The 27,223-nt window shown below is 34.2% G+C and overlaps 1 protein-coding gene across 4 annotated transcripts in view; it reads left to right on the top strand.

Annotated features, from left to right (window-relative positions):
- Window positions 1-26,277, top strand: part of SACS (sacsin molecular chaperone) — an 88,186-nt gene extending 61,909 nt beyond the window's left edge. For 2 of the 4 annotated variants that reach the window (XM_072611718.1, XM_072611719.1), the window contains 4 exons: window positions 375-1,857; window positions 2,387-2,478; window positions 7,091-7,117; window positions 13,295-26,277. In XM_072611718.1, the coding sequence (XP_072467819.1) occupies window positions 375-1,857; window positions 2,387-2,478; window positions 7,091-7,117; window positions 13,295-24,843 (13,151 nt within the window). In that variant the 3' untranslated portion in view covers window positions 24,844-26,277. Of the gene's footprint in view, window positions 1-374; window positions 1,858-2,363; window positions 2,479-7,090; window positions 7,118-13,294 lie in introns of those variants that run through there. The other 2 variants (XM_072611720.1, XM_072611721.1) reach the window with 2 other exon arrangements.
- The last annotated feature ends 946 nt before the right edge of the window (window positions 26,278-27,223 follow it).

Below are 27,223 nucleotides of genomic sequence, written 5' to 3'. Positions count from 1 at the left end.
AAAGCTCTGAGCATGTATGAAAAGTTTGATATAGTCAGGAAATGAATTATATTGCTTTCATTTTATCAAAGTTTTACTGTTTACTTACATAAGGAGTGACCATCAGTGTCTCAGATTTTCAGGGATGGGCCTTGTTTAAAATAGTCTATTCACTGACCCTATAAACTATTAGAATGCCTTGGAAATCAGTGAGGAAAGGAAAAAGAAAAGAAAGGGAGAGAAAAGGAGGGAAGGGAAGGGAGAGGGAGAATGCTAATGCTGAAAATGGTTTTGTAATTGTTGTTCTCTTATAATTAATAAATTAGATGTTGATTTCAGTCACTTTAAATACTAATTTAAGAATTATTAACATGTTTTTGTATTTTTCTTTATAGATGTTCCTTGTATCTTTAGTGGTGACCAGATTGGAATGTTAGATCCCCATCAAACACTTTTTGGCCCCCATGAATCAGGACAGTGTTGGAATTTAAAAGATGACAGTAAAGAAATTAGTGAACTTTCAGACCAGTTTGCACCATTCGTTGGTGTTTTTGGAAGCACCAAGGAAACTTTCTTAAATGGCAACTTTCCTGGAACTTTCTTTCGTTTCCCTCTTCGCCTACAGCCTTCACAGCTGAGTAGTAATCTGTATAACAAGCAAAAGGTTCTTGAGTTGTTTGATTCCTTCAGGGCAGACGCAGATACAGTACTTCTCTTTCTGAAAAGTGTGCAGGATGTCTCCTTACATGTTCGAGAGGCTGATGGCACTGAGAAACTTGTATTTAGGGTAACAGCTAGTGAAAATAAAGCCCTGAAACATGAGAGACCCAATTCCATCAAAATTTTGGGAACGGCTATAAATAATTATTGTAAAAAGGTTCCAAGCAATAGCGTTACATGTGTAACATATCATATAAATATAGCTTTAGAAGATGAGAGTACTAAGGATGCACAAAAAACATCTTGGCTGGTGTGTAACAGTGTAGGTGGTCGAGGAATTTGCAATGAACTTGATTGTTTGGCTGATGACTTGAAATTTATCCCAACCATTGGCATAGCCATGTCTTTATCAAGTGGTGGAGAAGAAACAGGAGCATTATCTGATTTCTCAGGAAAAGCATTTTGTTTTCTTCCTTTACCACCTGGTGAGGAAAGTAAAACGGGTCTCCCAGTTCACATTAGTGGGTTCTTTGGTCTCACTGACAACCGTAGAAGTATAAAGTGGAGAGAGTTGGATCAGTGGCGAGATCCAGCAGCCTTATGGAATGAGCTTCTTATTATGAACATTGTCCCGAAAGCATATGCCACTCTGGTCTTGGATTCAGTCAAACGGTTGGAGACTGAAAAAAATTCAGATTTCCCTTTGTCTGTTGATATTATCTATAAGCTTTGGCCTGAAATGAGCAAAGTTAAAGTACACTGGCAACCAATTATAGAACCTCTCTTTAAAGAGCTGTTTCAGAATGCAGTTATTTATTCAATCAGTAATCACTGGATAAAGTTGGAGCAGGCATATTTCTCAGAACTAGATGAAAGCTTGGAATACACAAAAGCTGTGCTCAACTACCTCCAGAGCTCAGGGAAACAGATTGTCAAGGTACCAGCAAATATTTCTAATGCAGTTCAGCTTATAGGTTCTAGTACTAAATCTGTGAAGAAAGTGACTCCTGCTTTAGTACGGCAGGTGTTGAAGAAATATGGACACTTAGGCACTGCTGCTGAAAAGCTGCACCTTTTAGAATTTGTCCTCTCAGATGCAGCTTATCATGAACTACTGGGGTTGGACCTTCTACCTTTACAAAGTGGAAATTTTATTCCTTTTTCTTCATCTGTATCAGATCAAGATGTAATTTATATTACCTCAGAAGATTATCCAAGGTATAATCTGTATTATTACAGTAATTTTGTCTTCAGTTTTCTATATTGATTTCATCTATAATTTGTAGAGAGAATGTGTAAAAATAAAGAAGCCCATACTTTTGTGTTTTAAAATTATGGATATCAATTCTCTTTTTGAGACTAGGTTTTAATACAGAAGTGCTAAGAGTTAGAATTATATGTATTAATTTTTGTTATAACGTAGAATTTTGATCATTTTAATTCAAATCGATACTTAAAAATAAAATTGATCATTTGAATAGGAAAATGTTAGTACTATTACTTTTAGGGAATTGAAATACTTCTTAAATTGGACATAGTTCATGCTGTTTACACATTTTAAAGCCGTCTTTTTTTTAAAATCAATATGATATAATCATTTAGCATTTTCTAAAATACTTGGTAGCCATAATAAACTTTCTCTTTTTTTTTTTTTAAAACTTGCATGAAATTGTGAAATTAGATTTATTTATCCTGTGAACTTTTGAAAATTGTAATAACTTATCTTTTTTCCTTTGGCTTGTTTTAGGTCCCTTTTCCCAGGTCTTGAAGGAAGAATTATTTTTGATGACTTGAAACCCCAAATTCTAGCTTCTTTAAAGGAAGCAGCTCAAACTCGAGGTATGCTAGTATTCTGTTGTTTAAAATGAACTTGACTGGAATACTATGTAAGTAATTTTTCTAATTTCCATCCTGTATTTTAAGAGAAGTTTGCAGAAGTAGTTAGAAATTCATAAAAATAATTAATTGGACAAAGAATTCTCTATTATGGAGATTTTTTTCCACAGATGATTCATGGCTGTTAATTCTGAAGTAAAAAATTCTATTCAGATTACTAAAATTTTTTAGGCTTTTTTATATTAACAATGTAAAATTATATAATGTGCAGTTAGTTGCTTAATAAATGCTTGCTATTTGATCATGCTTAGTGTATTTCAATTTAATATTCTACTCTAATAATTTGTAATATAGTTGGGACAGGAACTAGGTAGTGTTTTCATTTATAATATGTATGGGAAAAATTGCTAAATAAATTTACAATATAAAAAAGTATTTCAAAATGAAATACTGATTTGCTTATAAAAACAGTTTAAAATGTATTATCTGTTAATGGTTATGTGTGTGTGTTCATCCTTCATTGCCGAAGAATACCATGCCATCAGAGAAATAATGACATGACTTGCACTTGACTTTGTTTTGAGTGAGGGATAGGCCAACTATAAATTACTTACTGATTATAGCAAACCCTTTTCTTGGTAATATTTGAACTGCATTTTTTTGTGACATATTTCATAATTCTGACTTCTAATTCAAACTTTCCTTCTAAATAGTCTAGATAATTGAGGTTTTTAACTATACATTGTATAGTATGGTAGAAAGAGGATTTGGGGTCAGAACCTCCTGTAAATTTATATCCTGGCTCTGTGATTTGCAACCTTGAACCAAGCTACTTTATCTCTAAGGATATTAGATTTATTATGTCTGAAGTGAGGAGGTGGGACTAGATAATTTCAATGGACACTTTCAACTCCTAATATGGATCCTGGGAACTTTGAGGCTTTTTCTAGCTTTAAATTCTATAATCTGAAGTTGAAACTTCTTTTCTCCATATTTATTTTTATCTTTTTTTGTTATGAAGTAGCATAGTTATTGGTAGAAAAAAGATAGTACTAAGTTCAGCATTTAGTCATTCTGACACAAAAATCCAAGAAAAATTATTTTCAATTATCTCATGATTGAGATTAGAGTTTCTCTATCATGAATGTTGTGGTAATCTTTGGCATTTCAGTGTATAATAATAGTGATGATGATGATGATGATAATCCTCCCAAGGTGTTTGATGTACATTATCTCATTTGATCCTCATAATAACCTTATAAAGTAGGCAGAATGAGTTATTCTCATTTTTTAGATGAGGGAGCTAAGCCATAAGAAGGGCATAAATTCTGGAGACAGGACAAGAACCATATTCTTCTGATTCTTAGTCTACTTTAATTTCCATTGTATTACTCTTTTTTCCATAGGACTATTATTTTTCTGCTGTGACTTTGGAATTTTGTTTGAAATGATTAGCTCCATAAAAATGCAAACACAGAAAAGCAGTTTTCAAAGGGGAGGATATGCTTGGCCTTGTGGATGACATAACGCTTAGTTGTTTTTTAGACCAGGACAGACTGCTTTTGAAAATTATAAAAGTAGTGCAGTTTTATTGGGTTGACCTCTTTCTGTTTTTCCCCATGAGCTTTCATGAAAACTGGTTGCTGTTATTTATTATAAGTGATATGTAGTATTTTAATTAAAGTCTTTAATTTATTTAAATTTAGAGGCTGCATATCCTTCTCCTTTGCTTATAGAAAATAGGTTATTTTTCACAAAGGTGTTGGCAATGTCACTGCCATCTTTAAGATTCATATGGATAACAAAGTAGCTGAGAGGCACAGTGTATAGAGTGCTGGACCTGGAATCAGGGTAACAACTTCAGATCTGGTCTCAGACACTGAATAGCTGGGTGATACCTTTGTCTGCTACAGTTTCCTCAGCTGCAAAGGAGGGATGATAATAGCACTTACTTCACAGGATTGTTGTGAAAATCAAATGAGATAATATTTATAAAATACTTAGCAGAGTGCCTAGTACGTAGGAGGTGCTGCCTCCCTTATAAGAATCAGGACGGTGCGTCATGTCAACTAGTCAGGTAACATTTGTTGTTAACATTTGTTATGTTTACAATTATGTGCCAGGTACTGTGCTAAGCACTGATAGAAAGTTAAGAAAAAAGCAGTCCCTTCTTTTATGGAGCTCAGAGTCTAATGGACCAGGCAACATGCAAACAGCTGTGTATAAATAAGAGCTATAAAGGATAAATTGGGAATAGTTTCAAAGGGAAGGCATTAAGATGAAGGAAAACAAGGAAGGTTTTTCTTTGCAGAAGGTGAGACTTTTGTTGAGGCTTAAGGAAGCCAGAGAAGCTAGGAGTGGAGATAAGGAGAGAATTCCATGCATGAGGAACACCCAGTAAAAATGTAAGAAATCAGGTGACTAACTCTTGTGTGCAGTGAATGACAAGGTAAACAATGTTACTGGGTCACAGAGTATGTACTTGAAAGGGAATAAGGTATAAGAAGACTGGAAATGTAGGAAAGGGTCAGGTTATGAAGGGCTTTAAAAGCTGAATGAGGGATATATATGGGATCCTTGAGGTAATAAGGAACCACTGGAATTCATTAAATAGGGAGGTAGTATGGTCAGACCTGCACTTTGGGAAAATTAATCTGACAGCTTTATAGAGGACGACTCTTAGTACATGGTAGACTTAAGGCAGAGAGATTAACCAAGAGGCTATTGCAGTAGTCCAGGTAAAAGATGAAGAGATGTTCACATCATCATATTTGCAGTGTCTGAGAAGAGGATGCTTATACTATTGATGTTATGAAGGTAGAATCAGCTTGACTTGGCAGCAGATTGGAAAATGGATAGTGAGAGAGTCAGGAATCAAGGATGACACTTAGGTTGTGAGCCCAGGTGATTATTACAATGGTGATACTATTGACAGTAATAGAGAAGCTGAGAGGAAAGGACTGTTTTGGTGGAAAGATACTAAGTTCAGCTTTGGACTGTTGAGTTTAGATGTCTCTGGGACATTTAGTTCGAGATGTTCAATAGAGAGTTGGAGATGTGAGACTTGAGTCTGGGAGAGAGGTAAGGGCTGTACAAATAGAACAGAGTCATATTCTATCATATACAGATGATAATTGAAACCATGGAAGCTGATTAGTAAAATAATATATGTAGAGAAGAGAGTCCAGGATTGAATGTTGGGGAATACGCATGCTTTGCCATCGTAATCTAGAAGAAGATCCAGCCAAGGAGACAGAGAATAGTGTTTATATAGGTAAGAGGTAAACCCAGGAGAGAGCAGTGTCATGAAAACCTAGAGAGAAGAGATTATCAAGAAGATAGTGAATGAGAGTGACAGACTACAGTGAAGCCAAGAAGGATGAGGCTTGAGAAAACAGCCATTAGATTTGTCTGTTAAGACTTCCTTAGTAACTTTAGAGAGAACAGTTATAGTTGAATGATGAGTTTAGAAGACAGGCTGCAGAGTTAAGAAGAACATGAGAAGAAAGTCAGGGGCTCAGGGGGTGGAGACCTATTGTAGACATATGGCATACTCAAGACATTTAGTCATAAATGGGAGGAGAAATATAAGATATAGCTGAGGGAAATGGATAGATTGAGGTTTTTTTGAGGATGAGGACATCATGAGTGTGTTTGTAAGTAGCAGGGAAGCAACTAGTAGACAGGAAATGATAGATGATTAGTGAGACAGTAGGGAGGATAGAGAGGGAAATCTGGTAGACAAGACAGCTTGGAATGGGTTTACTTGTGTATATAGAAAGGTTACCTTTGGCAGAGAGAAGTCCACTTCGTGTCAAATGTCAGTAAAGGAAGAGATAGTGGAAGAAGACATCTGAGGAATATGATATGAGGAACGGGAGGAGATTTTGATCCATAGGTGCATTGTGAATCAATTAGGGTAATATAAAAGGATTACCTTGTTGCAGTGCCCCAGTTGAGATTATGCAACATAAACTTGTAGTAGTTTCATGATTATATCTAGCTTTATTCAGCAGTATATAAGTTGGCAGTGGATGGATACAAAGGCAGAGGGTGATGGGAGTATTACAAAGCTAGAGTTTGAAAGGGTAAGATCGTCGATAGTATAAAGGGGCAAGGAAATTGAAAGAAGAAAGTGTAGAGTTGAACTAGTTTATCAAGAGGTCAAAATGGGGAAGGAAAAGGAATGTAGGAGGAGGATGCTTAAGATTAGTGTATAATAATACTAAAAACTCCTGAAGATTGTTTATGTGATGAGAAGAATATTGCTGATGTTTACACATTATTCTCTAAAAATTTTTATCTTATTGGCAGGTCATCCAGTTAAATAAATAATAGTAAATATTTTCATTTGGGGTATAGAACTGAATTAAAAAGGTTGTATTTAATGTTCTTTTTATTTTCCTCGTAAGTAAAATGAGATTATTGCATTAGTTGCTTTCTGAAGTCCCTCCAGCTTGAAGATTATATGATTTTATTAATGTACAAAAAGCATTACTATGCTTTTCATACAGTAGATAAAATTTACATATCTTATGAAATGCAAATATTTTTGTTTTTATCATGTGTATGTGAAAATAATCTTTTTCTAAGAGTGAATTTGATTATATTCTAGCTCAACAACTTCTCTGGGGATATTCAGGTAGGCTTGTTGATTGAACATTGTGGATTTGAAGCCTGGTGTTTGTTTGCTTTTGGATGTTTCCTCATTCTTGAAGCTGCCAGAAGTTAAATTTATTGCCAGATTATTGGTGATAACTTTTAAAATTTGTATGCTTTTTAAAACAAACATGAACATATAGTAATTCAAGAATTCTTTGTTTTAAGTAACAGCATAAAAATTCAAATTACTAATTTGTTTATGTGTGAAGAAACTAATTCATCGGCTTTAAATTTAAGATACACTTAACCAGCAATAAATCATGTGCTAAAATGGAGCCAGTAATGTGACTAAAGTCTGCTTCTAATAGAAGTTATATTACCCAGAGCAAAAAGAAAAAGAGATCTGGGAATAGTGTGTGAAATGTAGGGAATGACATGGGTGAAGTTTTTATGCTGTAGGCTAGGGGTGGTATAGATCATAAAAGAAAGATGCTAAATTTTTGTTATACTGCTGCAGAGGAAAATTGTTAGATGGACACCCCTCATCCCTAATGTCTGAATTTTTTCTATGTGAACACATGGCCATTTTTTTAACAAGAAAATAAATGAGAAACTAGGACTTAGTGCTTTACGGAAATTGATTCTGTTAGATTCTATCTAATTCCATAATGTAGGGAATATTGATATTAGGGCTAGCTTAGAAATTAGCATGTTTAAAATGCTTATTGACTAATGCAATTTAATGCAAACATTATTAAATTTGTTTTCAAGCTTTTACTGAAAGTGAAAGTAGAATAAATAGTGTGATTATATAAATGATAGCCAAAGGCTTTGAACAGTGAAAATTTGATACAGATTGTGTAAGCATCAGTGATAGTTCAGCATTGTCAGTGGATTTTCTAGGAGCTGTGGATTCAAGCAGTTATGCACAAGTCGTTAAGCAGAAGATAGAACAATAACAATAGTGACATTTGCAGTGTATTGACCAACCACAGCATTTATACTCTACGTTTATTATTTTGTAGTTTGCTGTTCTAGATTAAGGGATTTGCTAAGATGTTTGCATTTGTGCTTCTGAGTTTTCCTTGAAGCCAGTGGGGTCACTGAATGTTAGTTTGCCTTTTGGGAAGATAGGGATCAACCTGAGACTTAATGAGATGTTTTATTAAACTTTTACTATATTTGTGTGGGAAAAAGTGAAATACTTTATTCTTTATGAAGTATGATAGTGAAGTGCTACAAAACGTTAAATTTAAGCTGCCATTGCTAATAACTTTAGTGATTTAAAATTTGTGATTTCCTCAATTCAGTGAGATATATATATATACATACATACTTATAGAGAGAGATAGGTAGGTATAGATATATAGATATACCTTTCTTCAGTGGTATAGATTACAACTTTTTATTTTAGTAGGGTATCTTTAAAATGCCAGGAAAAAACTCCCTAACAACAAGAACTATCCAAAAAAATGGACTAGACTCTCTCAGAATGTAGAGTGGAAAGAGCTTTTGCTTTGGAGACAGAAAATACAAATTCATATTTTACCTCTGATATAGGTTACCTTTGTAACCTAGATTCTCCCTGGGATTCAGTTTCTTCATTTTTGAAAAAAAAAGGATTGGAAGAGGTAGCCTCTGAGTTCCTTTCCAATGCCAGGTCATGATCTTACGAACCTATGAAGGAAGTGGTTTTCCCCTAAATGGAGGTCTTCGGTCAAAAGCTGAATGACTATGTGATTCCAGAATTGCTGTGGCCAAATAATTCATCACTCCATAGTCAGTTAAGTATAGAATCAACCTAGCCTGGTACTTGGATGACATATATAGAGTCCATCACTGGGTGGCTAGGACCTTTCTAGCTTTTTTTTTTTTTTTAAGAACTTGGTTCTATTGCAATGTTTTGAAAACCCAAGGTTACTACCATGCTATTATTAGACATTCACTTTAGTGAACTTTAGTTTTTTTCTGTACAAGTAGAAAACTAGGGTGAGTTATTGAAGTGTGAGGTAATCTCAGGGCTGCTAATTAGGTTGAAAAAAAAACCCTTGAATTTATTGGAATGCTCAGGAGTTGAGGAAGTTTGAATTTTTAACTGAGCTTTTTTGTTTTAATTTAAAACAAATAAAATATATGTTAATATGCTTTTTTATCTTGGTAAAATAAATACTACAGATAGGACCTGACTTGTGATTTTATTGTCCCCTAAGTAAGGAAAATTATGTGTTAGTGTAGATCAGCATCTTCTCTGTAACTTGCACTCTAAGTTGTCCACAGCGCTAACAGGTTTTAGTAACTTGCCCAAGATTACACAGCTGGTATGTCTTGGGGATGATGTATAAACTTTGGTTTAGGGCCAGACCTCTAACCATTAGATCACACTGCCTCTCACAAATGAATACTAAGAATAATTTAATCTTTGGTTGATGCTCAGAATTTTTCAGTGGTTTAAGGTTGTCATTATAATGGTGTAACAGATTGTATTGATCTGTACTGACACACTAGATTTTGCCCAGGAAATTTTTTTAAAAGAAAGAGACCCTCTGATTTGAGCTGGTTTTCTTACAGCTTATCTATTTTTCTTAAAAGTAAAGTTTCCTAAAGAAAATAACAACCACAAAAGCTATCAGGTAATTGAAGTTTTATTGTACTATTTGCAAGGATCTTTTTAGACCAAGGGTTCTTAAACCTTTTATTATTTTATCAGTCTGGTGAAGCCTGTCCAGCTACCCTCAAAATAATATTTTTAAATAACTGAATAAAGTGCTAAGTTTCAATTCAAGGTTAGTGAAAATAAAGATTTTTTTTTTCTATCTAAATTCATGAATCCTTTGAAACACAGGATCTTTGGATCTCAGGATTAAGACGCTCCCTATTTTAGACACATAAAGTATCTTTGTTTTGATATGTGAGAAAACATCTTATCTCTAAACTTCCTATAAACATATTCTCAGGGAAATTCTGTTACTTTTGTTAACTTTTAACTGTCATTACTGAAAATTAGTGATGGTATATAATGTTTAAGGTCATGGAAGGCATTAATGACTCATTATAAATTCTTTGTTGATAACACTGCATAACTGGAATTATTTCTGAGGAAAAAATACTTCATCATTCTTCTGTATAGGTGCTTACTAATCCAGAGTATGAAAATGTTTTCATCGGTATTAACAGTTTTGTCTTAATAAAAATCGAATACCTTAAACTTGGTGAGAAATAAAACAAAGGAAAAATCAGGACTTCAGATTTGCCTTAGGTAGATGCTTAGGTTTGTGCCTCAATGACTTCCCTTCTTTTTTTCCCTAGTGTGGTTTTACTTGAGCATGGTTGCTGTGTTAGCTGACTGCATGTTATTTGTGTTATAAATTGACATTTTATTCATTTTAGTACCTGATAATTTGCTTATAATTAAGTGTATATTTTAGAGATTACTGGAGTCCATGTGAAAGTATTATACAGAATTGTGTACTGGATGAACATTACACCTAACTATTGTAAACATAGGATGTTAGTTAGTAACCTACATATGAGAATCAGGTTTTTTGGTATCAGTTAATGATTTTGAGGTGTACAATATGCTTCTCTATACTAGTCTGTGGATTCACTTCAGAATTTTTTTCAGTGATTCTGTTATAGAAAATTACTTGAATTACAAATTACAGAATAGAATGATACTGCATTATCTTATGGAAAGTACATTAATGAATTATCTTCTTTGCCCAAAATAATTTTTAGAAAGAAAATTGTATTGATAGTTCTGATTTAGAAGTAATCTTGTAAAAACAGATTGTAATTTTGAACGTAATTTACATTCACTTCTAATACGTCATTTTTACTGTTTCAAAAGAATTAGGAAAGATATTTAAACAGTAGAAAATTATTATTTTTTCATATCATGATTGTCCCTTTTATTTTGTGCCATGATTAATTAGTAGTTATAGTTCAGATTGTTGTGGATTTTCAGCATTCATGAATGGACTGGATTTCTACTCATCTTTTTATTTCAACTTTTCTTTGTTTTGTGTTTGGATATTGGAAAAATATAACTGTCACTAAGAAATAATACTTTAAAATAAAGACACTGCTAAAGTACTACTTTTGGTTCAGAATGGGACTCATGGGTCTGGTATATACCATCCGGATTTTTTGTAAGATTTTACAATTTTACTCAATATTGCTGAGTTTGAAATTAAATGCTGTGGTGTTGAATATGAAAATATTTGGAATCTGACTGATAATACCATCTTGTAGTAGACAGGATACTAATTTGTCTCTACCAGAATTCTTTTCTGAACACAGCAAGGTTGTAACTCCTTGAAAAAATGACAACTCTTCATGCCTTTAAGACTCTAAAAAGCTTCCTCCCCCCACCCTGATTTGGAAGTTATTGGAAGTATATTTCTCAAATATCCTATGTTCCCCAGCTTCTTTTGTAATAGTATTCTATAATGTTTTCCAAAATTTATTTAGAATTCAGCTACGATCTTGAAACTTCTCAGGGCAATATTACTAAATTGCTGAGAACTTTGCTTTTCAGTGCCTTTGCAAACATGGATGTTTATTTTTCTCATGTGTTAAACAAAACAAAGCAATAAAAACGTTCACAGATCTGAAGTTTTTATTTTCACTGAAGGCATAATTACTTTTTTTGCAGCTTAATATATCATTTTGTATTTTAAAATTTTTGTTGATGCCTTTTTTCCCCACTAGAGCAATACCTTTAAACCATAGAAATCAAATCAACAGATAAAAGAGCCACATCTGAAATGTGCTAAATTTTGAACACTTAGTCCTTAGAGACTCCTAGTCTCCACCAGGATGAAGGAAATGTGGTTTCATCACTTAATTTCTGGGACCCCAAGAGTTTAAAAATATTTTTATTGGCATTTTTGTTTTTATGTCACTTTCATTTCCCATTATGGCTGTGGAATCAAGGTTGCCTAAGCAATAGTTCTTTTTTAAGAAGGAAATTTCTAGAGATAAATGGTATTTCTTAATAATTATGTTAATCATCTTAATGCATTGGTGAAATATGTTCTTAACTTGTCTTAATCTTTTTTTAATGCTTCATTTCGTCTGATTAGGATTATATTAAAAACATGAAAATGTTTTGAGGTGAAATAGTTAGGAGTTCTAAGATAGAGTTTTGATATCTGGACCACAGTAAATATTGAAGTCAAGAGTTCTAGAGGAAGTATGGCACAGTTAAAAGAATACTGACTATGAGTGAGGAACCCCAAATTCTGGTTTTACTCTTTCACTCTGTGACCTTGATAAAGTTTTTAAATTTAAAATATCTCTTTGGCTCTGTTTCCTCATCTGTAAAAATGAGAGAGTTCAACTGTCCTCACTGTTCCTTTGACATATGAGACACAAAAGAAACAAAGCTGATTCTTCAGGTATTCTAGAATTGAATAAAATATTGGATATATTTTCAGTTATTGCTTGAGGCTTTTTAATTTAAAGGTTTGTCTTTTGATAAAAAAATTTACCCATTGGCACAAATTTGTCCAAATACTTTTTCAGTTTTCAGTTTTGGCTGGTAATATTATGAATACGTGGATATACAAATACACTCAGACAAAACCTTAAGCACAAATGGGTTTTAAATACATTGAAGTTATTTTGGAGTGGTAGTTAAAAATGTCATGTAATCAGATGCTTTGGTAGATATGACCTTTGCAAAAATTATGCAAATTAACTGTTTAGAATGTATCTACATTTTAAATGCAGATGTTTATAAAGATACTATCAGCATTTTTCTTATGCTTCTTAAAGAAGTGTAATATGCAGTAAAACCATGTATTTTTAGAAAGGTTATTCACTTGAAGGGCTCAAAGCTCTAATTATGATAGTAACATACCTTAGGAAGTATGGTCTTTGTAGTATAATTTAAAAAACATCTTTTTATGTACAGTGTATGTATCTTAAAGCGCCAAACAGGGCGTTTTTGCAAAGGTTATATATGTATGTGTTTGTGTATACATACATATACATAAATATATGCTGTATGTATTCATACATATGTATATATACATATGTACACAGTCCACATGTGCACATATATTTGATTTAATTATTCAGAATTATGTTTTTAGTTAAACTAGTTATACACACACATATATGACATAAATGTAATGTAATGAGAATATAAAACCAAAAACCATTAGAGTTTTATATATATTCAAATAACATTATTATTCAATATAATTTACAGGAAGACCCTGCACTCAACTGCAGCTTCTGAACCCAGAAAGATTTGCACGTCTTATTAAAGAAGTAATGAATGCATTTTGGCCTGGCAGAGAATTGGTAGTTCAGTGGTATCCATTTACTGAAGAAAGTGATCATCCATCTGTTGCATGGCTTAAGATGGTTTGGAAGAATCTCTATATACATTTTTCAGAGGATCTGTCTCTATTTGATGAAATGCCACTTATCCCTAAGACTGCACTGGAGAAAAGTGAGACATTTATGGAGCTCATTAGACTCAGGATCCCATCACCAGTTATTTTAGATGATGAATCTGAAGCACAGCTTCCAGAATTTTTAGGAGATATTGTACAAAAACTTGGAGGCATTGTCCTTAAAAAATTAGATCCTTCTATACAGCATCCTCTTATTAAAAAATATGTACACTCCCCATTACCAAGTGCTATTTTGCAGATAATGGAGAGGATGTCATTACAGAAACTGTGTAATCAAGTAGCTTCATTGCTTCCAACACATAAAGATGCTCTGAGGAAATTCTTAGCTAGTTTAACTGATATAAATGAAAAGGAGAAGAGAATCATTCAAGAATTGACAATATTTAAAAGAATTAATCATTCATCTAGTCAAGGGATTTCTTCTTTTACCAAGTTGAAAGGTTGTAAAGTATTACATCATACTGCTAAACTTCCACCAGATCTGAGGCTCTCCATTCCAGTAATTGATAACAGTGATGAAGCTACCATACGTTTGGCAAATATGTTGAAAGTGGAACAGCTAAAAAGCACTGGCTGCTTAAAGTTTATTTTAAAAGATATTGAAAATGGTTTTTATTCTCATGAAGAAACAACACAGCTCATGCTGTGGATTCTTGAACATCTGTCCTCTCTGAAAAATGAGAATCCGCGTGTAATTGATTGGGTAATGCCATTAAAATTTATTCAGATTTCACAGGGACACATTGTTTCAGCCAGTGAACTTTTTGATTCTGATGTTAATGTGCTGAAAGATTTGTTTTATGCTGAAGAAGAAATTTCCTTTCCACCTAGTATTTTTACTTCTTCAGACATTCTTCATTCTTTGAGACAGATAGGGTTAAAAAATGAAACCAGTCTCAAAGAAAAAGATATCATACAAGTGGCAAAAAAAATTGAAGAATTACAAGTTAGTTCTAGCCCAAATCTGGATGCCCTTTTAAAGAAAGCTAGAACTCTCTTAATGGTTTTGAATAAAAACCATACACTACTACAGTCACCAGAAGCAAAAGCAACATTGAAGAAGATAAAGTGGGTTCCGACATGCAAGGAAAGGCCTCCAAATTATCCAGGATCTTTAATCTGGAAAGGAGACCTTTGTAATCTTTGTTCACCACCAGAAATGTGTGACATATCTCATGCTACTTTAGTTGGTTCGTCAGTTCCTCTTGTTGAAAGTATCCATGTAAATTTAGAAAAAACTCTTGGCATATTCACAAAACCTAATATAAGTGCGGTCTTAAAGCATTTTAAGATTGTTGTTGATTGGCATAGTTCAAAAACCTTTAGTGATGAAGACTATTACCAATTCCAACATATTTTGCTTGAAATTTATGGATTCATGCATGATCATTTAGATGAAGGCAAAGAGGCTTTCAAAGCTTTGAAATTTCCATGGGTCTGGACAGGTAAAAAATTTTGTCCTCTGGCTCAGGCTGTAATAAAACCAATACATGATCTTGAACTTCAGCCTTATTTACACAGTGTGCCTAAAACTATGGCAAAATTCCATCAGCTATTTAAGGCTTGTGGTTCAATAGAAGAGTTGACAGCAGACCATATTTCTATGGTTATTCAGAAGGTATATCTTAAAAGCGATCAAGAACTCAGTGAAGAGGAAAGCAAACAAAACCTTCATCTTATGTTGAATATAATACGATGGCTGTATAGCAGTCAGATTCCTGCAAGCCTCAATACACCAGTACCAATTCACTATAGCAAGAATCCTTCAAAACTTATAATGAAACCAATTCATGAATGTTGTTATTGTGATATTAAAGTTGATGACCTTAATGACTTACTGGAAGATTCTGTGGAACCAATTATTTTGGTGCATGAGGACATACCCATGAAAACTGCAGAATGGTTAAAAGTTCCATGCCTTAGTACAAGACTGATCAATCCTGAAAATATGGGGTTTGAGCAGTCAGGACAGAGAGAACCACTTACTGTAAGAATTAAAAACATTCTGGAAGAATATCCTTCAGTTTCAGATATTTTTAAGGAGTTACTTCAAAATGCTGATGATGCAAATGCAACGGAATGCAATTTCATGATTGATATGAGAAGAAACATGGACATAAGAGAGAATCTTTTAGATCCAGGGATGGCAGCCTGCCATGGACCTGCTCTGTGGTCATATAACAATTCTGAATTCTCTGATTCAGACTTTATAAACATAACTAGATTAGGAGAATCTTTAAAAAGAGGAGAGGTTGATAAAGTTGGAAAATTTGGTCTTGGATTTAATTCTGTGTACCATATCACTGATATTCCCATTATTATGAGTCGAGAGTTCATGATAATGTTTGATCCAAATATAAACCATCTCAGTAAACATATTAAAGATAAATCTAATCCTGGCATCAAAATTAATTGGAGTAAACAGCAAAAAAGACTTAGAAAATTTCCTAATCAGTTCAAGCCATTTATAGATGTGTTTGGCTGTCAGTTACCACTAACTGTAGAAGCACCTTACAGTTACAAAGGAACTCTTTTCCGACTTTCATTTAGAACACAACAAGAAGCTAAATTGAGTGAGATCAGTAGTACTTGCTATAATACAGCAGACATTTACTCCCTTGTGGATGAATTTAGCCTCTGTGGACATAGACTTATACTTTTCACTCAGAATGTCAATACCATGTTTTTGAAGTACTTGAAAATTGAAGAAACCAATCCTGGTTTAGCACAAGATATAATTGTCATTAAAAAAAACATTTGTTCCTCCAAAGCATTAAATGTACCTACTGTAAGTGTCTTAAAAGAAGCTGCTAAGCTCATGAAGACTTGCAGTAGCAGTAATAAAAAACCTCCCACAGATATACCAAAGTCATCTTGTATATTACAGATCACGGTTGAAGAATTTCGTCATGTGTTCAGAAGAATCGCTGATTTGCAGTCACCACTTTTTAGGGGTCCAGATGATGATCCAGCTGCCTTATTTGAAATGGCAAAATTAGGACAGGCTAAAAAACCATCTGAAGAGTTGCCACAGAAAACAATGGATTCTACTACTTGGCTAATATGTACTTGCATGGATACTGGGGAGGCTTTAAAATTTTCCCTGAATGAAAGTGGAAGGAGGCTTGGGCTTGTTCCCTGTGGTGCAATTGGAGTCTTATTTTCTGAAGCCCAAGACCAAAAATGGACTGTGAAACAACACATTGGTGAAGTTTTCTGCTATTTACCTCTGAGAATAAAAACAGGGTTGCCAGTTCACATCAATGGTTGTTTTGCAGTTACTTCAAATAGGAAAGAAGTATGGAAGACAGATACAAAAGGAAGATGGAACAATATATTCATGAGGCATGTTATTGTTAAAGCCTATCTAGAAGCACTTAGTATTTTACGAGAGTTAGCCGTAAGTGGAGAACTAATTGATTATACTTACTATGCCGTGTGGCCTGATCCTGATTTAGTTCATGATGATTTTTCTGTGATATGCCAAGGTTTTTATGAAGATATAGCTCATGGGAAAGGTAAAGAGGTGTCTAAAGTCTTCTCTGATGGATCTACATGGGTGTCTATGAAGAATGTGAGATTTTTAGATGATTCTATACTTAAAAGATCAGACATTGGTCCTGCTGCTTTCAAGATTTTTCTAAAATACCTTAAGAAAACTGGATCAAAGAATCTGTGTGCTGTTGAACTTCCTTCTTCAGTAAAATTGGGATTTGAAGAAGCAGGTTGCAAACAGATACTTCTTGAGAACACATTTTCTGAGAGACAATTTTTTTCAGAAGTATTTTTCCCAAACATACAAGAAATTGAAGCAGAACTTCGGGATCCTTTAATGTATTTTGTTTTAAATGAAAAGGTTGAGGAATTCTCTGGAATTCTTCGTGTAACTCCATGTGTTCCTTGCTCTTTGGAGGGTCATCCTTTAGTCTTGCCTTCAAGGTTGATCCATCCTGAAGGACGAGTTGCAAAGTTATTTGAAACAAAAGATGGAAGATTTCCTTATGGATCCACCCAAGATTATCTAAATCCTATTATCTTGATTAAACTTGTTCAGTTAGGAATGGCAAAGGATGATATATTGTGGGATGACATGCTAGAACGTGCAGAGTCAGTAGCTGAAATTAATAAAAGGGACCATGCTGCTGCTTGCCTAAGAAGTAGCATCTTATTGAATCTTATTGATGAAAAACTAAAAATTAGAGATCCTAGAGCAAAAGAATTTTCTGCAAAATATCAAACAATACCTTTTCTCCCATTTCTATCAAAACCAGCAGGTTTCTCCCTGGAATGGAAAGGTAGCAGTTTTAAGCCTGAAACTATGTTTGCAGCAATTGATCTTTATACAGCTGAGTACCAAGATATAGTTTGTCTTTTACAACCAATTCTCAATGAAAATTCTCATTCTTTTAAAGGTTGTGGTTCAATGTCATTGGCCGTCAAAGAGTTTTTGGGGTTACTTAAGAAACCAACAGTTAATTTGGTTATAAACCAGTTAAAAGAGGTTGCAAAATCACTTGATGGAATTACATTGTATCAGGAGAATATCACCAATGCTTGCTACAAATACCTTCATGAGGAAATGCTACAAAATGAAACCACAAAGACAGCAATTATTGAACAGCTTAAAACTTATAATTTCATTTTAGTTGAGAATGCTTATGTTGAACCAGAAAAAGTATCATTTCATTTGAACTTTGATGCAGCACCATATCTCTATCAATTGCCAAATAAGTATAAAAATAATTTCCGTGAACTCTTTGAAAGCATAGGTGTGAGATCTTCTTTTACAGTTGAAGATTTTGCCCTTGTTTTGGAATCAGTAAATCAAGAGAGAGGGACAAAACAAATAAGTGAAGCAAACTTTCAGCTTTGCAGGCGAATTATTAGTGAAGGAATATGGAGTCTTATTAGAGAAAAGAATCAAGAATTTTGTGAGAAAAAGTATGGCAAAATATTGTTACCAGACACTAATCTTGCTCTTTTGCCTGCTGAATCATTATGTTATAATGATTGTCCCTGGATAAAAGTCAAGGATACCACTGTAAAATACTGTCATGCTGATATTCCTAGGGAAGTAGCTGTAAAACTTGGAGCAGTACCAAAGCGACATAAGGCCTTAGAAAGATATGCATCCAATATTTGTTTTACAACACTTGGAACTGAATTTGGACAGAAAGAAAAACTGACCAGTAGGATTAAAAGTATCCTTAATGCTTATCCTTCAGAAAAAGAGATGTTGAAAGAGCTCCTTCAAAATGCTGATGATGCTAAAGCCACAGAAATTTGTTTTGTTTTTGATCCAAGACAACATCCAGTTGATAGAATATTTGATGATAAGTGGGCACCACTACAGGGGCCAGCACTTTGTGTGTATAACAATCAACCATTTACTGAAGATGATGTCAGAGGAATTCAAAACCTTGGAAAGGGTACAAAAGAAGGAAATCCTTGTAAAACTGGACAATATGGCATAGGATTCAATTCTGTATATCACATTACTGACTGTCCTTCTTTTATTTCTGGTAATGACATACTCTGTATCTTTGATCCGCATGCAAGATATGCACCGGGAGCTACATCAGTTAGCCCTGGACGCATGTTTAGGGATTTAGATTCAGATTTCAGAACACAGTTCTCAGATGTTCTAGATCTCTATTTAGGTGATCATTTTAAACTGGACAATTGCACGATGTTTAGATTTCCACTTCGTAATGGAGAAATGGCCAAAGTTTCAGAAATTTCCTCTGTTCCATCATCAGACAGAATGGTTCAGAATCTTTTGGATAAATTGCGTTCAGATGGGGCAGAACTTCTTATGTTTCTTAATCATATGGAAAAGATTTCTATTTGTGAAATAGAAAAGGCAACAGGTGCACTAAATGTACTGTATTCAGTAAAAGGCAAAATAACTGATGGAGACAGATTAAAGCGGAAACAATTTCATGCAGCTGTAATTGACAGTGTTACAAAAAAGAAGCAGCTGAAGGACATACCAGTACAACAAATTACATATACAATGGATACTGAAGACTCTGAGGGTAACCTTACTACATGGATAATTTGTAATAGATCAGGATTTTCAAGCATGGACAAAGTTTCTAAGAGTGTCATTTCAGCTCATAAGAATCAGGATATTACTCTTTTTCCACGTGGTGGAGTAGCAGCTTGCATTACTCATAATTACAAGAAACCCCATAGAGCCTTCTGCTTTTTGCCACTTTCTTTAGAAACAGGGCTACCTTTTCATGTTAATGGACACTTTGCTTTAGACTCTGCAAGAAGAAATTTGTGGCGAGATGATAATGGAGTTGGTGTTCGAAGTGACTGGAATAATAGTTTGATGACTGCATTAATAGCACCAGCATATGTTGAACTACTGATTCAGTTAAAAAAGCGTTACTTCCCAGGTACCGACCCCACAATGTCAATTTTACAAAATACAGCTATTCATGTTGTAAAAGACACTTTAAAAAAGTTTTTGTCATTTTTCCCAGTCAACAGACTCGACTTGCAACCAGACTTATATTGTCTGGTGAAAGCACTTTACAGTTGTATTCATGAAGATCAGAAACGCTTATTACCTGTGGTAAGGGCTCCAAATATTGATGGCTCAGATTTACATTCTGCGGTTATTATCACTTGGGTTAATATGTCTACTTCAAACAAAACCAAACCATTTTTTGACAACTTGCTTCAGGATGAATTACAACACCTTAAAAATGCAGAGTATAACATCACAACACGGAAGACTATAGCAGAAAATGTGTACAGACTGAAACACTTACTTTTAGAAATTGGATTCAACTTGATATATAATTGTGATGAAACTGCCAATCTTTACCACTGTCTCTTAGATGCAGAAATTCCTGCTAGCTATGTAACTCCTGCTGATGTCCGGTCATTTTTGATGACATTTTCGTCTCCTGACACTAATTGCCACATTGGAAAATTGCCTTGCCGTCTTCAACAGACTAATTTGAAGCTGTTTCACAGTTTAAAGCTTTTAGTAGATTATTGCTTTAAGGATGCAGAAGAAAATGAGATGGTAGTTGAGGGACTGCCACTTCTTATTACAGTTGATAGTGTTTTGCAAATTTTTGATGCAAAACGTCCCAAGTTTCTTACAACATATCATGAATTGATACCTTCCCGCAAGGATTTGTTTATGAATACACTGTATTTGAGATATAGCAATATTTTATTGACTAGCAAAGTTGCAAAAGTTTTTGATATTACCAGCTTTGCTGATTTGTTATCCTCTGTGTTACCACGTGAATATAAAACTAAAAATTGTACAAAATGGAAAGAAAATTTTGCAAGTGAATCATGGCTTAAAAATATGTGGAATTTTATCAGTGAATCTGTAAATGTGAAAGAAGATCAGGAAGAAATAAAACCAACTTTTGACATTGTTGTTGATACGCTAAAAGATTGGGCTCTGCTTCCAGGAACTAAATTTACTGTTTCAGCCAGTCAGCTTGTTGTTCCAGAGGGGGATGTCCTACTTCCTCTAAGTCTTATGCATATAGCTGTTTTTCCAAATGCTCAGAGTGACAAAGTTTTCCATGCTTTAATGAAAGCTGGTTGTATTCAGCTTGCTTTAAACAAAATTTGCTCCAAAGACAATGTGATTGTTCCTCTACTGTCAGCTCACACAGCAAACATAGATAATCCTACAAGCATTTTGAAGGCCATACATTATATGGTCCAGACCTCAACATTTAGAGCTGAAAAATTAGCGGAACATGATTTTGAGGCTCTCTTAATGTATTTCAATTGTAATTTAAGTCACTTGATGTCTCAGGATGACATTAAAATTTTAAAATCACTTCCATGCTATAAATCTATTAGTGGTCGATACATGAGCATTGCAAAATTTGGAGCATGTTATGTACTTACGAAAACCATCCCTTCAGCTGAAGTGGAAAAATGGACACTTTCCTCATCATCTGCATTTCTTGAAGAAAAAATACACTTGACGGAATTGTATGAAGTTCTTGGCTGTGTCCCTGTAGATGATCTTGAAGTATATTTGAAACACCTTTTGCCAAAGATTGAAAATCTCTCTTATGATGCAAAATTAGAGCATCTCATTTACCTGAAGAACAGATTATCTAGCATTGAAGAATCATCAGAGATAAAGGAACAGCTTTTTGAAAAGTTGGAAAGTTTGTTGATAATCCACGATGCAAGTAATCGTTTAAAATCTGCAAAGCATTTTTATGACAGAACTGTAAGAGTTTTTGAAGTTATGCTTCCAGAAAAATTATTCATACCTAAGGATTTCTTTAAAAAGTTGGAGCACCTCACCAAACCCAAGAACCAGGCTTCATTCTTAACATCATGGGTAATGTTCTTAAGAAATATTGGACTCAAATATGTTCTTTCTCAGCAGCAATTACTGCAATTTGCTAAGGAAGTAAGTATGAGAGCTAATACAGAAAACTGGTCTAAAGAAACACTGCAAAACACAGTTGATGTTCTTCTTTATCACATATTTCAAGAGCGAACAGATTTATTATCTGGAAATTTTTTGAAAGAATTATCTCTAGTACCTTTCTTATGTCCCGAACGTGCTCCTGCTGAATTTATTAGATTTCATCCCCAGTATCAAGAGGTAAATGGAACCCTTCCTCTTATACGTTTCAATGGAGCACAGGTAAATCCTAAATTCAAGCAGTCAGATGTCTTGCAGTTGTTGTGGACCTCTTGTCCTATTCTTCCTGAGAAAGCAACACCTTTGAGTATCAAAGAACAAGAAGGTAGTACTCTTGGGCCACAGGAACAACTTGAACAAGTTTTGACTATGCTCAATGTCAATTTAGATCCTCCTCTTGATAAAGTCATTCATAATTGCCGAAATATATGCAACATAACAACTTTGGATGAAGAGATGGTCAAAACTAGAGCCAAGGTCTTACGGAGTATTTATGAATTTCTCAGTGCAGAAAAGAAAGAGTTCCGCTTTCAACTTCGAGGAGTAGCTTTTGTTATGGTGGAAGATGGTTGGAAGCTTCTAAAACCTGAGGAAGTAGTGATAAATCTAGAGTATGAATCTGATTTTAAACCGTACTTATATAAACTGCCTTTAGAACTTGGTACCTTTCATCAATTATTCAAGCATTTAGGTACTGAAGATGTTATTTCAACTAAACAATATGTTGAGGTGTTGAGCCGTATATTCAAGAATTCTGAAGGAAAACAGTTAGATCCTAATGAAATGCGCACAGTTAAAAGAGTTGTTTCTGGACTGTTCAAGAGTCTTCAAAATGATTCAGTCAAGGTTAGAAATGATCTTGAGAATGCACGAGATCTTGCACTTTATCTTCCAAGTCAAGATGGAAGATTGGTAAAGTCAAGCATCTTAGTTTTTGATGATGCACCACATTATAAAAGCAGAATACAGGGACATATTGGAGTTCAGATGCTTGTTGATCTGAGCCAGTGTTACCTGGGAAAAGATCATGGTTTTCATACCAAGTTGATAATGCTCTTTCCTCAGAAACTCAGGCCTCGTCTACTGAGTAGCATTCTTGAAGAACAGTTAGATGAAGAAACACCAAAAATCTGTCAGTTTGGAGCATTATGTTCTCTTCAAGGAAGATTGCAGTTACTCTTGTCTTCAGAACAGTTCATTACTGGACTCATTAGAATTATGAAGCATGAAAATGACAATGCTTTCCTGGCCAATGAGGAGAAGGCCATTAGGCTTTGCAAAGCTCTTCGAGAAGGACTAAAAGTTTCTTGCTTTGAGAAGCTGCAAACAACTTTAAGAGTGAAAGGATTTAATCCTATTCCCCATAGCAAAAGTGAAACATTTGCTTTTTTAAAACGGTATGGTAATGCGGTAATTTTGCTCTATATACAACATTCAGACAGCAAAGACATAAATTTCCTGTTAGCATTAGCAATGACACTTAAGTCAGCAACTGACAATTTGATTTCAGACACCTCCTATTTAATTGCCATGTTAGGCTGCAATGACATTTATAGGATCAGTGAGAAACTTGACAGTTTAGGAGTGAAATATGACTCGTCAGAACCATCAAAACTTGAACTTCCTATGCCTGGCACTCCAATACCTGCTGAAATCCACTATACCCTTCTTATGGATCCAATGAATGTTTTTTATCCGGGAGAATATGTTGGATATCTTGTTGATGCAGAAGGTGGGGATATCTATGGATCTTATCAGCCAACATACACATATGCAATTATTGTACAAGAAGTTGAAAGGGAAGATGCTGACAACTCTAGCTTTCTAGGAAAGATTTATCAGATTGATATTGGATATAGTGAATATAAAATAGTAAGCTCTCTTGACTTGTATAAATTTTCTAGACCTGATGAAAGTTCTCACAGTAGAGATAGTGCACCTTCTACCCCAACCAGCCCTACTGAATTTCCAGTCCCTGGCCTTCGAAGTATACCTCCCATTTTCTCTGGAAAAGAGAGCCATAAAACATCTTCAAAACATCATTCACCCAAAAAGATTAAGGTGAATTCTTTGCCAGAAATATTGAGAGAAGTGACATCAGTAGTAGAACAAGCATGGAAGCTTCCAGAATCTGAAAGGAAAAAGATTATCAGACGATTGTATTTGAAATGGCATCCAGACAAAAATCCAGAGAATCATGATATGGCTAATGAGGTTTTTAAGCATTTGCAGAATGAAATTAGTAGATTAGAGAAACAGGCTTTTGTAGATCAAAACACAGATAGAACATCAAGGAGAACATTTTCAACAGCCTCTCGATTTCAGTCAGACAAATATTCGTTTCAGCGATTTTATACTTCATGGAATCAAGAAGCAACAAGTCATAAATCAGAAAGGCAACAACAAAACAAAGAAAAGGGTCCTTCTTCTGCAGGGCAGTCTTATTCTCAAAGGTTTTTTGTTCCACCCACTTTTAAGACTGTAGGTAATCCAGTTGAGGCACGGAGGTGGTTAAGGCAAGCTCGAGCCAATTTTTCTGCTGCCAGAAATGATCTTCATAAAAATGCAAATGAATGGGTATGCTTTAAATGCTACTTATCCACTAAATTAGCTTTGATTGCTGCTGACTATGCAGTAAGAGGAAAGTCAGATAAGGATGTGAAGCCAACTGCACTTGCACAAAAAATAGAGGAATATAGCCAACAGCTTGAAGGACTTACAAATGATGTTCATACATTGGAAGCTTATGGGGTGGATAGTTTAAAGACTAGGTACCCTGATTTACTTCCTTTCCCTCAGATCCCAAATGATAGGTTCACTTCTGAAGTTGCTATGAGGGTGATGGAATGTACTGCTTGTATCATTATAAAACTTGAAAACTTTATACAACAGAAAGTATGAAGTGATTAAAGGGAGCAGTTTTTAAGTAGAGCTAAATATTGAACATGATGAATGCAAACATTCATTTGCCCATCATACTTCCATGGGCTAAATTACCTTTTATCTAGGGGTTTTTGAAATATAGTGCACAAAATTGATACTAACTTTGGATGGCCATTAACATGAATTCCAACAAAAACTCTGAGCCTAAAAGAAAATTATTTTTACAAAATTATAGGAAAATGAGTTACATAATTGTTAAATGTATGTATGAGTGGTTAAAACGACATGTTATTGAACTGCACTTTATATAACCAAAGCTTAGCAGAGTGTTAGATAAAGTCTTTATGTTTCTTGTTAGGATGAATTTTGGTTATGTTTCCAACAGGGTAGAATTATTTAAGGAATTATTGTAACACTGGACATATCACTGAGCTAAACAAATAAGGGGAAGTTGTCTCTGGAGTGAAGATTTCTTTCCCACGTTTTTATTTGAGTGGACTTTTTTTTGTACCCATCGTTCTCTCATCAGCTGGCTCTGATTATGAATTTGTTCTCATTTTATATCCTAATAATATTCAGTACATTTGAATTGGTACAGTATTTTAATTATGAATCTTACTTGATTATGCATTCATAGTACTTATAAAAGTGCACCAAGTGTACTTTACGCTTTGTTTGAAATTTTTTTAATTGTTTTTTTGTTTACAAGCTTCGTCTTTTAAAGATTTCATGTGGATAGCATGAAATGGGTGGTGGCAGTTTATTACCTGATGTTGATAATGTTCTTGAAAACTGCTCACCAAAATAGCATTTTGAGGACTTATTATGTTTGTGTACATATTCTTTTCATAAACATAATTTGTATAGTGTGGGTGTACAGGTTGCAGTTTTTTTGGTTTCATATGTCTAATGGTGCTGCAATATAATGTTCTATTTTTTTGTCTTTCACTATGACACTTCGTGATCTTTGGGATTTACTTAACATTTCAGATATTGCAAATTGTATTATCCTTGATAATGCCATATAGTTAATTTAGTACTTTTTTAAAAATAGGAATTATTATTTGAAAGTTCCCTCTCCTCCACGATTTGTCCATATCTGATGTTTAATATTTATCATGTCCAAATGTAACTTATTTATTTACTTGTTAGCACAGTGAAAGTAATTTTTTTCAGAATGTAAAAAAAGTTCAGTGATAATGAGTTTACACAAATACAGTAAATGAAACTAATTCTTGCAATCCAAAAGAAAAATATGCTGATATAGACTTTTATGCAATTAAGGGCTTAAGGAATGTGTTGAAACATTTTCACTATTATTGGTAACAAAAAGAATGTTTGCTTCTTGAAAAATGTATTGCTTCTGAATGTGAAGCCATGTAATTATTTGTGCTGTTATATTAAGTGCCATAATTTTAATAAAGCAAACATATACGTACAAGGAAAAATTAATTGTAATTTTGGTTTTTGAGAGACCTTCCTTCCCAAGCTTTGAAATCAAACTTTACTTTTGTACATTTCCAGCTTATAATGGATAAGCTACAAGTGGAGATTTTCCTACAATTTGAAAGTGGGGATTTTGTTTGGGTCTGAAATTAAAAAAAAATTCATTTGGAGGATAAGTCTAGCATAGACTTAAGAACATAATAAATATACTACTAATATTTACTGAGATTTTGCTACTTATTTTGAGACTAATTTTTGTTGCCCAGGTTTCTAGACATAAACCTCTTCACATTTGATTAACTATTCCTTAGACAGTAAACAGCCAGTACCATATTTAGAGCCAAGGTGGAACAGATATAGAAAGAGTGTTGGACTTTTGATTCTAATACAGACGTAGGGAGCAAGATGCTTAAACTATCTGGAACTTGTATCTTTATTAAAATCAGGATAATAATTCTTATGTGATCTTCTTTACTGTATCATGAATAAGGTGTTTTGTAAACCTTAAAATGCTATATATTTCTATTACTCTTATTGGTATCAGTGTAGAGAGAGGTGGTGTGGTTCATTGCCTAAAGAGCCAGCCTCAAAGGCAGAATGACCTGGATTCAGGTCTTGACTTTGACACATATGAGCCTGGGCAAGTTATTTGTCTTTCGGTACTCTAAGCAACTCTCCAAGACTATAAGTTGCAGAGTAAGTGCCAAGTTTCATTGACGGTGAGTTTCCTCCACTCAGAGCTCTCTATAGTAAGATATAAATTTTTAGGCTCTGACTCCATTATTGGTAGGGTCTGCCAAAATTTGTGCTCTTAACAACCCAGGTCCTTGCTGTAATTGGAGTTTTGGAGTTGAGAGAATTAAAATTCTTTAACTTTTCAGTTAGTTAGCTGAGATTCTTCATTAATTAACAAATTTGTATCAAACATGTTAAGTACATTCACTAGGGCTTT

Source organism: Notamacropus eugenii, chromosome 5, assembly GCF_028372415.1.
Source record: "Notamacropus eugenii isolate mMacEug1 chromosome 5, mMacEug1.pri_v2, whole genome shotgun sequence".
Lineage (NCBI taxonomy): Eukaryota > Metazoa > Chordata > Mammalia > Diprotodontia > Macropodidae > Notamacropus > Notamacropus eugenii.
This window is presented reverse-complemented; position numbering and strand designations above follow the sequence as displayed.